Here is a 12,574-nt window from a genome sequence, read left to right as displayed (position 1 = left end):
GTGCTATAACATCTGCCTGTTCATGTTATGAAATTAGATGTTGATTCAATGCGGCTATTTAAACAAAATCAGCTTTTACAAAGTATTGAGCTGCACAAAATAGCTGGCACACTTACTATATTATAAACAGCATCTTTTCAATTGACACCTTTGGCGCTGACAAATAATTAGGACTAGTTGATCAAGTTAGACAGTGATACAGAAGGATAATTTACGTGATGACAAGAGTTTCCAAGATGATCACTTTATTTTAAACTGCAGTAGATGAACCAGGGCACATAGCTTTGAAATAGTAAAAAGTAATTTTAGGACTGATAAAGGAAATTTTTATTCATACAGAGTGATTAATGTGTGAAATAAAGTTGCAGGTAGGGTAGCAAAGGCAAGAACTCTGGAATCACTTTTTTGGATTCTACAATGGAATCTCTTTGAATGGATGAATTTAAGATGTATCCCACACACACGCCCCTGCCGTCACAGAACAGTGAAGAAAAGTATTGAAAAAATATATAAATCTTTATAAATTATAGCCAGACACATCAGAATTGATATAATTTTATTTTAAATATTCAACAAAGCTAAACACAATGCAATAATCTGATAAGGAGCAGGGAGGATCATTTAACCAATGTGGGTTTTGTGAATGCAGATCATTCCAGAGGTTAAACCAAAATTCAGTTTAATCTCTACATGTTTGCAAACGTTTTCACAGAAGTCTTATCAAATTGAATGAATCACATGTACGAAAAGATACAAAGTACTGAACTTTTAGATTTATTATTATTTTTTTTAAACATTTTAACTTGTATACAGAATTATTTTCATATATGCTACACCATTACATACTTCTAAATAAAGATGTTGCAAGTCTGAACTTCTGTTCAAAAAGTTAACAAATTCTATTGTTTTGAATCGCAATTCCATATGTGTGTAAAAAAAAAGTTCCAATTGCAGCACGGTGCTACTTCTTGCGACCTCCACGCTCTTTGAAGGCAAGATGGATAACTGAGCCACTGGTCACGTTATAGTAGGCCAGAGAGTTTGAATCTTTAATAAAGATGCCCTAAAACAAAAATAAAGTCATAATAAATTCCATTTCTTTCTCAGTTAGACAGAAGTTACATGACCTTCAACTATGCTGTCTTAACAGCAGCACCAAACAATCATTCCAGGAAAATGGCAAACTTTCCAGCAATTCAAGTGCGAGGCAGAAAACACAGCAAAAACAATTTCAAACTACTAATCACAAAATATGGAATGTCCATTTGTAATTCAAATAAAGGTTGGGTAACATTTTATACTAACTCAAGAGAATAGAGTAATCCCTCACTTTTGGATCAGGGGTAGTCCATTCGCCCCTTTGAGCTTGCTCTGCTGTTTGATAAGATCATAACTGATCTGGTTGTGGCCTCAACTCCACCTTACTATCCACCCGCCATAACCCTTGGCTGTATTGAACCGATCTAACTCTGCTTTGAATAAATCCACTGACCCAGCCTTCTCTGCCTTCTGGGGAAGAGAATTCCCAAGAGAAAAGAATTCTCCTCGTCGGTCTTAAAAGAGAGACCTATTAATTCTTAAACTGTGACCCCTAGTTTTAGTCTCCCCACAAGCGGAAACATCCTCCTGGTCTTTACACTGTCAAGCTCCCTCACAATCCTGCATGCTTCAGTAAGAAAACCGTTAATTCTTTTAAACTCCCATTGGTAGAAGACCAACCTTTTTCACAAGTCCTTGAGTGTACCTTTTCTGAACTGCTTCTAATGCAATTATATCCTTTCTTAAATAAGCAGACTAAAACTGTACACAGTACTCTAGATGTGTCTCACCAATGCCCAATACAATGGTGGCAAAACAGCCCTACTTCCATATGCCATTCCCCTCGCAATAAATGACAACATTCTATTTGCTTTCCACTTGCTGTACCTGCATACTTTGGATGGATCCAACAGAACACCCAGATCTCTCTGTGCCACAGAGTTCTGTAATCTCGCTTCCTTTAAATACTTTATTCTTCATGCCAAAGTGGAAAATTTCACATTTCCCACATTACACGTTATCGGCCAAATGTGTGCCCACTCACTAAACCCATCTATAATCATTTTTTTTTAATAAATGTAAGTACTCAGTTCTCTTTTTTTAATTAAGGGCCAATTTAGCATGACCAATCCACCTACCCTGCAAATCTTTGGGTTGTGGGGCGAGAACCACGCAGTCACAGGGAAAATGTACAAACTCCACATAGACAGTGACCCGTGGCCAGGATTGAACCCGGGTCCTCGGCGCCGTGAGGCAGCAGTGCTAACCACAGCCGCCCTACTTTGTAGACTCTTTATCTTCTCTTGACAACTTATTTTTCTACTTATCTTGCTGGATCAAATAGCACTGATCCCCATAAAACTTTACAAGTTAAGTCTTGCCAACCTGAAAAAGACCCATTTATCCCTACTGGATAGCCAACCAATCCTTTATGCATGCTAATGTTCCCCTACACCATGTGTTCTTATCCTGTGTAGTAAGTAACCTTTGATATGGCACCTTATTAAACGCTTTTGGAAATCCAAGCACCACATCTACAGGTTCCTCTTTTCCCAACTTGCTTGTTACTTCAAGAATTCTAATAAATTTAACATTTCCTTTTCACAAAATCACTGATTGTGCCTGGTCCCATTACGATTTTCTAAATATCCTGCTTTAACCTCCTTAATAATGGATTCTAGCAAGTTCCCTATGTTAGGCTAACTGACTTCCTGCTTTCTGTCTCCCTCCTTTCTTGAATAAAAGTGTTACATTTGCTACTTTCCATTCTGCCAGGTGCCTACCAGAATCTAAGGAATTTTGGAAGATTATAACCAATATCCCTTTTATCTCTGCAGGCACTTCTTTTAAAACCATAGCAATCTGGTCCTGTCAGCCTTTAGGTCATAGAAACATAGAAAATAGGAGGAGTAGGCCATTTGGCCCTTCGAGCCTGCTCTGCCATTCAACATGATCATGGCTGGTCATCCAACTGAGTAACCTGTTCCTGCTTTCCTCCCCATATCCATTGATTCTTTTAGCCTCAAGACCTATATCTAACTGCTTGAAAAAAAACAATGTTTTGAACTTGACTGCTTCTTGTGGTAGCGAATTCCACAGTCTTACCACTCTGAGTGAAGACATTTCTCCTCATCTCAGTCTTAAATGGTGTACCTCGTATCCTTAAGACTATGATCCCTGGTTCTGGACACCCTCACAATTAAGAACATACTTCCTGCATCTACCCTGTCTAGACCTGTTAGAATGTTACAGATTTCTATGAGATCCCCCCTCATTCTTCTGAACTTTAGCGAATATAATCCTAACCGATTCAATCTCTCCTTGTATGTCAGTCCTGCCATCCCAGGAATCAGTCTAGTAAACCTTCTCCGCGTCCCTCTATAACAAAAACATCCTTTTTCAGATAAGGAGACGTAAACCGCACACAATATTCCAGATGTGGCCTTACAAAGGGCCCTGTATAATTGCAGAACGACATCCCTGCTCCTGTAGTCAAAACGTCTCCCTCTGAAGACCAACATACCATTTGCCGTCTTTACCGCCTATTGCACCTGCATCCTTGCCTTCAGCGACTGATGTACGAGAACACTCGGGTCTTGTTGCACATTCCCCTCTCTTAATTAAAAGACATTCAGATAATAATCTGCCTTCTTGTTTTTGCTACCAAAGCGGAAACCCTCACATTTATCCACATTATACTGCATCTGCTATGCATTTCCCACTCATTCAGCTTGTCCCAATCACACTGAAGCATCTCTGCATCCTTCTCACAGCTCAACCCCCACTCAACTTTGTCATCTACAAATTTGGAGATATTACATTTAGTCCCCTCTTCTAAATCATTAATATATATTGTGGATAGCTGGGGTCCTAGCACCGTTCCCTGCGGTGCCCCACTAGTCACTGGCTGCCATTCGGAAAAAGACCCGTTTATTCCTTCGGTTTCTAATTTCCCTTGTAAACATAGAAAATAGGTGGAGTAGGCCATTCAGCCCTTCAAGCCTGCAACACCAGGACCACCGTTCCGGTTTTACTTTTGCGCTAGACAGGAATAAACAATTGTTGCAGTTCACCCATGTGCTCTTTGGAGGTTTGCTATTACCCATCAATTGTCATTACTTTAAGTAACGTTTCCCAGTTCATCATAGCCAACCCGGGCCTCGAACCATTTCAGTTTCTGGACCCTCGTCTCAGAATCAACTAAGTCACCATTTAGCTTGATGAAAAATTATATTATATTATGGTCATTCCCAAGGAGTCTTGCACAACTAGATTGCCAAAGATTTTGTTTTCATTACCCAGTCTGGGATGGCCTGTTCTCTAATTGGTTCCTCAATGTATTGGTCCAGAAAACCATCCTGTGTACACTCCAGGAATTCCTCCTCTACAGTATTGACTAATTTGATTTGCCCAATCCACATGCAGATTAAAGTCACCATAATTACAGATGTTCCTTTTTCGCATGTGTCTCTAATTTCCTATTAAATGCCATTCCCAAATTCAACACTACAGTTTTGGGGTCTATATATAAGCCGCACTAAATTTTTTTTTGCCCCACAGTTCTACCATTCAGATTCCACATCATTGGTGCAAATATCATTCCTCACCATTGTGTTAATTTCCTCTTTAACTAGTAATGCAGCTCTACCCCCTTTTCCTTTTTTTCTGTCCTTCCTAAATACAGAATACCCCTGGATGTTCAAATCCAATCCCTGGTCACCCTGCAGCCATGTCTCCGTAATCCTGAATATATCATATCCACATACATCTATTTGCATGATTAATTCATTCACTTTATTGCAAATGCTCCGCTCGTTAAGGCACAAAGCGTTAAGGCTTGTCTTTTTAACATTACTCGACCCGTTACCACTATTTCTCACCGTTGCCTTGTTTGACTTTTTATTTCTCTGACAATCACTTTTCTTATTCCCCTTTCTGAATTTTGTTCTTGTCCTTGGTTCCCCCTCCTCTGACTCCATGCATAGGTTCCCATCCCCATGCCATTTTAGTTGAAACTCTCTTTCACTCTAGCAAATACTCCCCCTGGGACATCAGTCCCGGTCCTGCCCAGTTGTAACCCATCCAGTTTGCACTGCTCCCACCTCCCCTAGAACTGGTCCCAATGTCCCAGGAATCGGAAACCCTTGCCCTCACACCATCTCTTCAGCCATGTAATCTGCCATTTCTCTCTTGACCAGCACGGAGCACTGGTAGTAATCCTGAGATCACCATCTTTTAGGTCCTACTTTTGTACTTGCTTCCTAATTCCCCATATTCTGCTTTTAGGACCTCATTGCTTTTTTTAAACGTACGTTATTTGTATCAATGTGTACCAAGACCACTGGCCGTTTACGCTCCTCCTCTAGAATGTCCTGTAACCACTCAGACATCCTTGACCTAGCATCAGGGAGGCAACAAACCATCCTAGATCTTGTTTGTGACTACAGAAATGCCCAACTATTCCCCTTACAATTGAATCCATTATTATTAGTGCATTACCACACTTTACCTACTCCTAACCATGGTGCAACAAATTTGGCTGTTGCTGCTTTCCTGAGAGGCCATTCCTTTAACAGTAACCAAAGCAGTATATCGGTTTGCAAGGGAATGACCACATGAGCTTCCTGCACTGCCCGTCAAGTCCTCTTGCCCTACTTGGTGCTCACCCATCCCCTTCATGCCTGTGGAGTCTGAACCTACGGTGTAATCACCGCTCTATACATACTGTCCATGATACTCTGTCTCGTGGATGCTCCACAATGTCCCAGCCGCTGCTCCAGCTCCAAATCCCAGGCTTCCAGGAGCTGCAGCTGGAGACACTTCCTGCACACATGCTGGCCCTCGGCACTGAAAATGTTACCAACTTTCCACATGGAGCACACCACGGCTTTGAGCTCTCCTGCCATCACTTAACCCTTCAAATTAAACCTTTGGAAGATGCTTAAAATCAGATATCAATTATTGTAGGGACCATCTTTCCTGGTCCTTGTTACTGCACAATATAGCCCGTACAAATTATATACCACAAAAGACCTTACAAACTATATGCGATAAAAGTAGTAAATACTTACCCAACCTTACCCATTACTTACCAATCAGTCTGCCCCTTGTAGCCTCTACTGCTGCAGCAAGGCAAGACCACTCTCAGAAGATTTATAAAGTTAGAAAGCAAAGGAGAAAAAGCAAAAAGCACCACTTCTCCTCTGCACCAAATTCCCACTGTGCTCCAAAATCCCCATACCCACACTCACTCTGGCTGGGTCTCACTCAGGATGTGCTCTCTTCTACTGCTCGTGCAAAACAGTTTTCCCAGCAGCTTTGTTCTGGTGAAGGTAATTGTTTTCAGATCCTTCCTCCCTTTCACCCCTTGATTTTCATCAATGTTTAGGAAGTTATCCTAATCTTCTGCAATGAGGATAGACACAAAATACCCATTCCACACCTCCGCCATTTCCTTGTTTTCTATGATCAATTCCCCAGACTCACTGGCTAGAGAACCAACACTGGACTTAGTTACTTTTATCCTATTTAAATGCTTGTAGAAACTCTTACCATCTATTTTTATATTACTAGCAAGCTTTCTCTTATACTCTACCTTCTCCATCTTTTAAATCATTATTTGCTGATTCTTAAAATCTGACCTCCAGGCAGCACAGTGGCGCAGTGGTAGCACTGCAGTCTCACGGCGCCAAGGTCCCAGGTTCGATCCCGGCTCTGGGTCACTGTCCGTGTGGTTTGCACATTCTCCCAGTGTTTGCATGGGTTTCGCCACCACAACCCAAAGATGTGGATTGAATACGCTAAATTGCCACTTAATTGGAAAAAATTAATTGGGTACTCTAAATTTATTTTAAAAAATAATTTTAAAAAATCTTCTGACCTCCCACTAATCTTTGCAGATTTCTACAATGTTTCTTTCAATCTGAAACAATCCTTAACGTTTTTATTTAGCCTCAGATGATGCATCTGATGCAACCGTAGCACAGCGGTTAGCACTGCCGCTTCACAGCGTCAGGGATTCCCGGCATGGGTCACTGATTGTGCAGAGTCTGCACAGGTTTCCTCCGGGTGCTCCGGTTTCCTCCCACAAGTCCCGAAAGACGTGCTTGTTAGGTGAATTGTACATTTGGAATTCTCCCTCAGTGTACCCGAACAGGCGCTGGAGTGTGGCGACTAGGGGATTCTCACAGTAACTTCATTGCAGTGTTAATGTAAGCCTACTTGTGACAATAATAAAGATTATATTATTATACGAGTCTCTTCTCACTGGAATAAATCTTTGATTAGAGTTATTAAGTATCTACTTAAAAGTCTGCCATTGTATCCATGCGGCCTTCTCGTGAACCTAGTTTCCCAGTTCACTTTAGATACCTCTGCCTTCATACCCGTAAAATTATCTTTGTACCCTAGTAATCATCTTTGTTCAGGTTTAAAACCTTACACCTTTTCAAAATGAACATGAAATTCTACATCAATTATGATGATCACTGTCATCCAAAAGCACCTTTACCTTGAGATTACCATCTTGTCTCACTGCTCGTTGCCTGATCGAGAAAAGCCTGCTCACTGGTTGGCTCTAGAACATACTATTTTAAGAAATTGTCCCAAATATTTTCCAGGCTACCTTTTCCAATCTGATTTGCCCAAATCGACATGTAGATTAAAGTTACCCATGATTATCGTAGTACATTTCTTACACACCCTATTTATTTCTTCCTGTATATTCTGTCCCACAATGTAACTGCTGTTAGAGGGCCTGTAAACGACTCCTGTAAGTGACCTATCCCCTTTGTCATTCCTTATACATACCCAACTGATTCTACATCTTGCTCTTTCGAACTATGGTCATCTCTTCCTACCATACTGTCGTCCTTTTTTTTAATAAATAATTTTTATTAAAGGTTTTCATAAAATATCAATAACAAAATAAGAAAAAAGAACCCAACAGGGTTAAGTACAAAACACAATCTAAAAAAGCAACCCCCAAACCCCTCCCCCCCGTACCTGAATAATAAATTAACATTAACACCCCGACTTAAGACAACAGGTGTACACACCCCCTCAGACCCTTCCAGTGTAAATAACAAACAAAAATAAAGTAAACCCCCCCCCCTCCCCGCTGCTGCCATTGACCAATGTCTATCGTCTTGCCAGAAAGTCTAAGAACGGTTGCCACCGCCTAAAGAACCCTTGTACCGACCCTCTCAAAGCGAATTTCACCCTCTCCAATTTAATGAACCCTGCCATATCGCTGATCCAGGATTCCACACTTGGGGGCCTCGTATCTTTCCACTGAAGGAGAATCCTTCGCCGGGCGACCAGGGACGCAAAGGCCAGACTTCCGGCCTCTTTCGCCTTTGCACTCCCGGCTCCTCTGCCACCCCAAATATTGCGAGCCCCCAGCCCGGTTTGACCCTGGATCCCACCACCCTCGACACCGTCCTCACTACGCCCTTCCAAAATTCCTCCAGCGCTGGGCATGCCCAGAACATATGGGTGTGATTTGCTGGGCTCCCTGAGCACCTAACACACCTGTCCTCACCCCCAAAGAACCTGCTCATCCTTGTCCCGTTCATGTGTGCCCTGTGCAGCACCTTAAACTGTATGAGGCTGAGCCTCGAGCATGAAGAGGAAGAGTTCACCCTCCCTAGGGCACCTGCCCACGTCCCCTCTTCGATCTCCTCTCTCAACTCCTCCTCCCACTTACCTTTCAACTCCACCACGGAGGCCTCCTCCTCCATCACCTGGTAAGTTTCCGAGATCTTCCCCACTCCCACTCTTCCCCCCTCCGCCCCCCCCGAGAGCACCCTGTCCTGTACTGTGTGTGGCAGTAGCCGTGGGAATTCCACCACCTGCTGTCTGGCAAACGCCCTTACCTGTAAGTACCTGAAGGTGTTCCCCGGGGGGAGCCCGTACTTCTGCTCCAGCTCACCCAAGCTTGCGAACTTCCCGTCCACAAACAGGTCCCCCAACTTTCGTATCCCTGCCCTGTGCCACCCGAAAACCCTCCACTTGTTCTTCCTGGAGCGAACCGGTGGTTCCCCCGTAATGGGGTCCACGCCGAGGCCCTAACTTCCCCCCTATGCCGCCTCCACTGCCCCCAAATTTTGAGGGCCGCCACCACCACCGGGTTCATGGTATACCTCCTTGGAGGGAGCGGCAACGGCGCGGTTGCCAGCGCCCCCAGACTCATACCCACACAGGACGCCGTCTCCAGCCTCTTCCATGCAGCTCCCTTCCCCTCCATCACCCACTTGCGCACCATTGTCACATTGGCGGCCCAGTCGTACCCACAGAGGTTGGGCAGCGCCAGCCCCCCCCATCTCTACTCCGCTCCAGGAACACCCTTCTCACCCTCGGAGTCCCTCGCGCCCACACAAACCCCATTATACTCCTGTTAACCCGCCTGGAAAAAGCCTTCGGGATAAACACGGGGAGGCACTGGAACAGGAACAAAAACCTTGGGAGCACCGTCATTTTGATTGACTGCACCCTACCCGCCAGGGACAGCGGCAACACGCCCGACCTCTTGAACTCCTCCTCCATTTGCTCCACCAGCCTTGTAAAGTTAAGCCTATGCAGGGCCCCCAGCTCCTGGCCATCTGGATTCACAAATATCTGAAGCTCCTCTCCGCCCTTTTTAGTGGGAGCTCACCAATCCCCCTCTCCTGGTCCCCTAGCTGAACTACGAACAGCTCGCTCTTCCCCATATTGAGCTTGTACCCCGAAAAGTCCCCGAATTCCCGAAGGATCCTCATTACCTCTGGCATTCCTCCCACCGGGTCCGCCACATACAGCAGCAGGTCGTCCGCATAAAGCGACACCCTATGCTCCTCCCCTCCCCACCCCGCACCAACCCCCTCCAGTTCCTCGACTCCCATAGTGCCATCGCCAGGGGTTCAATCGCCAGTGCGAAGAGCAGGGGGGACAGGGGACAGCCCTGTCTCGTCCCTCGGTGCAACCGAAAGTACTCGGACCTCCTCCTATTTGTGGCCACACTCGCCATCGGGACCTCATACAACAGCCTAACCCACCTGACAAACCCCTCCCCAAACCCGAACCTTTTCAGCACCTCCCACAGGTACCCCCACTCTACCCTATCGAAGGCTTTCTCAGCGTCCATCGCCACCACTATCTCCGCCTCCCCCTCCCTCGCCGGCATCATGATAACGTTCAAAAGCCTCCGCACATTCGCGTTCAACTGTCTCCCCTTCACAAACCCCGTCTGGTCTTCATGGATGATCTGCGGCACACAATCCTCAATCCTCGTGGCTAAGACCTTCGCCAGCACCTTGGCATCTACGTTTAGCAAGGAAATCGGTCTGTAAGGCCCACATTGCAGGGGATCCTTGTCCCGCTTCAGGATCAAGGAGATCAGTGCCCGGGACATCGTCGGGGGTAAAGCCCCCCCCTCCCTTGCCTCATTGAAGGTCCTAGCTAACAGCGGGCCCAACAGGTCCATATATTTTTTTATAGAACTCGACCGGGAAGCCGCCCGGCCCCGGTGCCTTCCCCGCCTGCATGCTTCCTATCCCTTTGATCAGCTCCTCCAGCCCAATTAGGGCCCCCAGTCCCGTCACCAGTCCCTCTTCCACCTTTGGATACCTCAATTGGTCCAGGAAACGGCCCATCCCTCCCTCTTCCCGTGGGGGCTCGGATCGGTACAATTCCTCGTAAAAGTCCCTGAAGACCCCATTGATGCCAACCCCACTCCGCACCACGCTCCCTCCCCTGTCCTTAACTCCCCGATCTCCCTAGTTGCGTCCCGCTTCCGAAGCTGATGCGCCAGCATCCGGCTTGCCTTTTCCCCATACTCGTAGACCGCCCCCTGGGCCTTCCTCCACTGCACCTCCGCCTTCCTGGTGGTCACCAGGTCGAATTCGGCCTGGAGGCTGCGCCTCTTCCTCAACAATCCTTCCTCAAGTTCTTCCGCATACCTCCTGTCTACCCTCACCATCTCCCCCACCAGCCTCTCCCTCCGCTCCTTGTGGGCCCTGATGGAGATCAGCTCTCCCCTCACCACCACCTTCAGTGCCTCCCATACCATACCCACTCGGACCTCCCCGTTGTCGTTGGTCTCCAAGTACCTCTCTATACTTCCTCGGACCCGCTCGCTCACCTCCTCGTCCGCCAACAGCCCCACCTCCAAGCGCCACAGCGGGCGCTGGTCCCTCTCCTCCCCCATCTTCAAGTCCACCCAATGCGGGGCGTGGTCCGAAATGGCTATTGCCGAATACTCGGTATCCTCTACTCTCGCTATCAGCACCCGACTCAAAATGAAAAAGTCGATTCGATAATAAGCCTTATGGACATGAGAAGAATGAAAATTCCCTAGCCCCCGGCCTTGCAAATCTCCAAGGGTCCACCCCTCCCATTTGGTCCATAAATTCCCTCAACACTCTAGCCGCCGCCGGCTTCCTACCCGTCCTAGACCTGGAGCGATCCAGTGCAGGATCCAACACCGTGTTAAAGTCTTCCCCCATTATCAGGCCCCCCGCTTCCAAGTCTGGGATCCGACCCAACATACGCCGCATAAAACCCGCATCGTCCCAGTTCGGAGCATACACATTGACCAGTACCACCCTCTCTCCCTGCAACTTACCACTTACCTTATGTACCTACCACCATTATCTGCCACCCCTTCTTTCCCACCAAGATCGCCACCCCTCGATTTTTGGCATCTAGCCCCGAGTGAAACACCTGACCTACCCACCCTTTCCTCAGTCTTACCTGGTCTGCCACCTTCAGGTGTCTCCTGGAGCATAACCACATCCGCCTTGAGCCCCTTCAGGTGCGCGAACACGCGGGCCCGCTTAACTGGCCCATTCAGTCCCCTGCATTCCAGGTCATCAGCCGGATCAGGGGGCTACCCGCCCCTCCCCCGCCGACTAGCCATGCGCCCGCACCCGGCCCGTTCCCCACAGCAGCATACCCCCGTCTCGACCCACCCCACTCGCTCCAGCTCCTCCTTGACCTTAGCAGCAGCAACTCGATTCCCCCCCACCCGATAGGACCCATCCTAGCTGGTTTACTCCCCCCATTGCACTTCCGCAAGTCAGCGGACTCCTGCTGACCCCGGCCACTCCCGCCTCCCCTTCGACTCCTCCCATTGTGTGGCACATCCTCCTGTCCCGCTCCCCATTCACAGGCACTCCCCCTCCGTTCTAAGCGCGGGAAACAATCCTCGCTTCCCCGCCCCGGTCCCGCCCGCCCCAGTCTTCGGCGCGGGAAAAAAGCCCGCGCTCTCCACCTACCAGGCGCCATCACCAACCAAAACAGTGCCCAACCCGCCCCATCCATCCTCCCCAACCCGAAAGAGAAAAACACAAAGAAAAAGAAACCCAAAACAATGCAAAGGTCCCCCCCCCCAACCACGAACCAAAAATAGGCATAACATATCCACCGCAGTCCCCAATCGCCCATCCCGACCCTCAGTCTGTGTCCAGCTTCTCGGCCTGAACAAAGGCCCACGCCTCCTCCGGAGACTCAAAATAATGGTGCCGGCCCTTGTAGGTAACCCACAGTCGCGCCGGCT

The 12,574-nt window shown here is 47.1% G+C and overlaps 1 protein-coding gene across 1 annotated transcript in view; it reads right to left on the bottom strand.

The window, feature by feature from the left end:
• Window positions 1-543: 543 nt before the first annotated feature.
• sf3a1 (splicing factor 3a, subunit 1) overlaps window positions 544-12,574 on the bottom strand; it is a 57,816-nt gene continuing 45,785 nt past the window's right edge. Inside the window, exon 16 of the mRNA XM_072493923.1 lies at window positions 544-1,063. Within this exon, the coding sequence (XP_072350024.1) occupies window positions 962-1,063 (102 nt within the window). The 3' untranslated portion in view covers window positions 544-961. The remainder of the gene's footprint in view (window positions 1,064-12,574) is intronic.

This window comes from Scyliorhinus torazame, chromosome 1 (genome assembly GCF_047496885.1).
Source record: "Scyliorhinus torazame isolate Kashiwa2021f chromosome 1, sScyTor2.1, whole genome shotgun sequence".
Classification (NCBI taxonomy): Eukaryota; Metazoa; Chordata; class Chondrichthyes; order Carcharhiniformes; family Scyliorhinidae; genus Scyliorhinus; species Scyliorhinus torazame.
The sequence above is the reverse complement of the archived record's forward strand: the minus strand, read 5'-3'. Positions and strand labels throughout refer to the sequence as shown.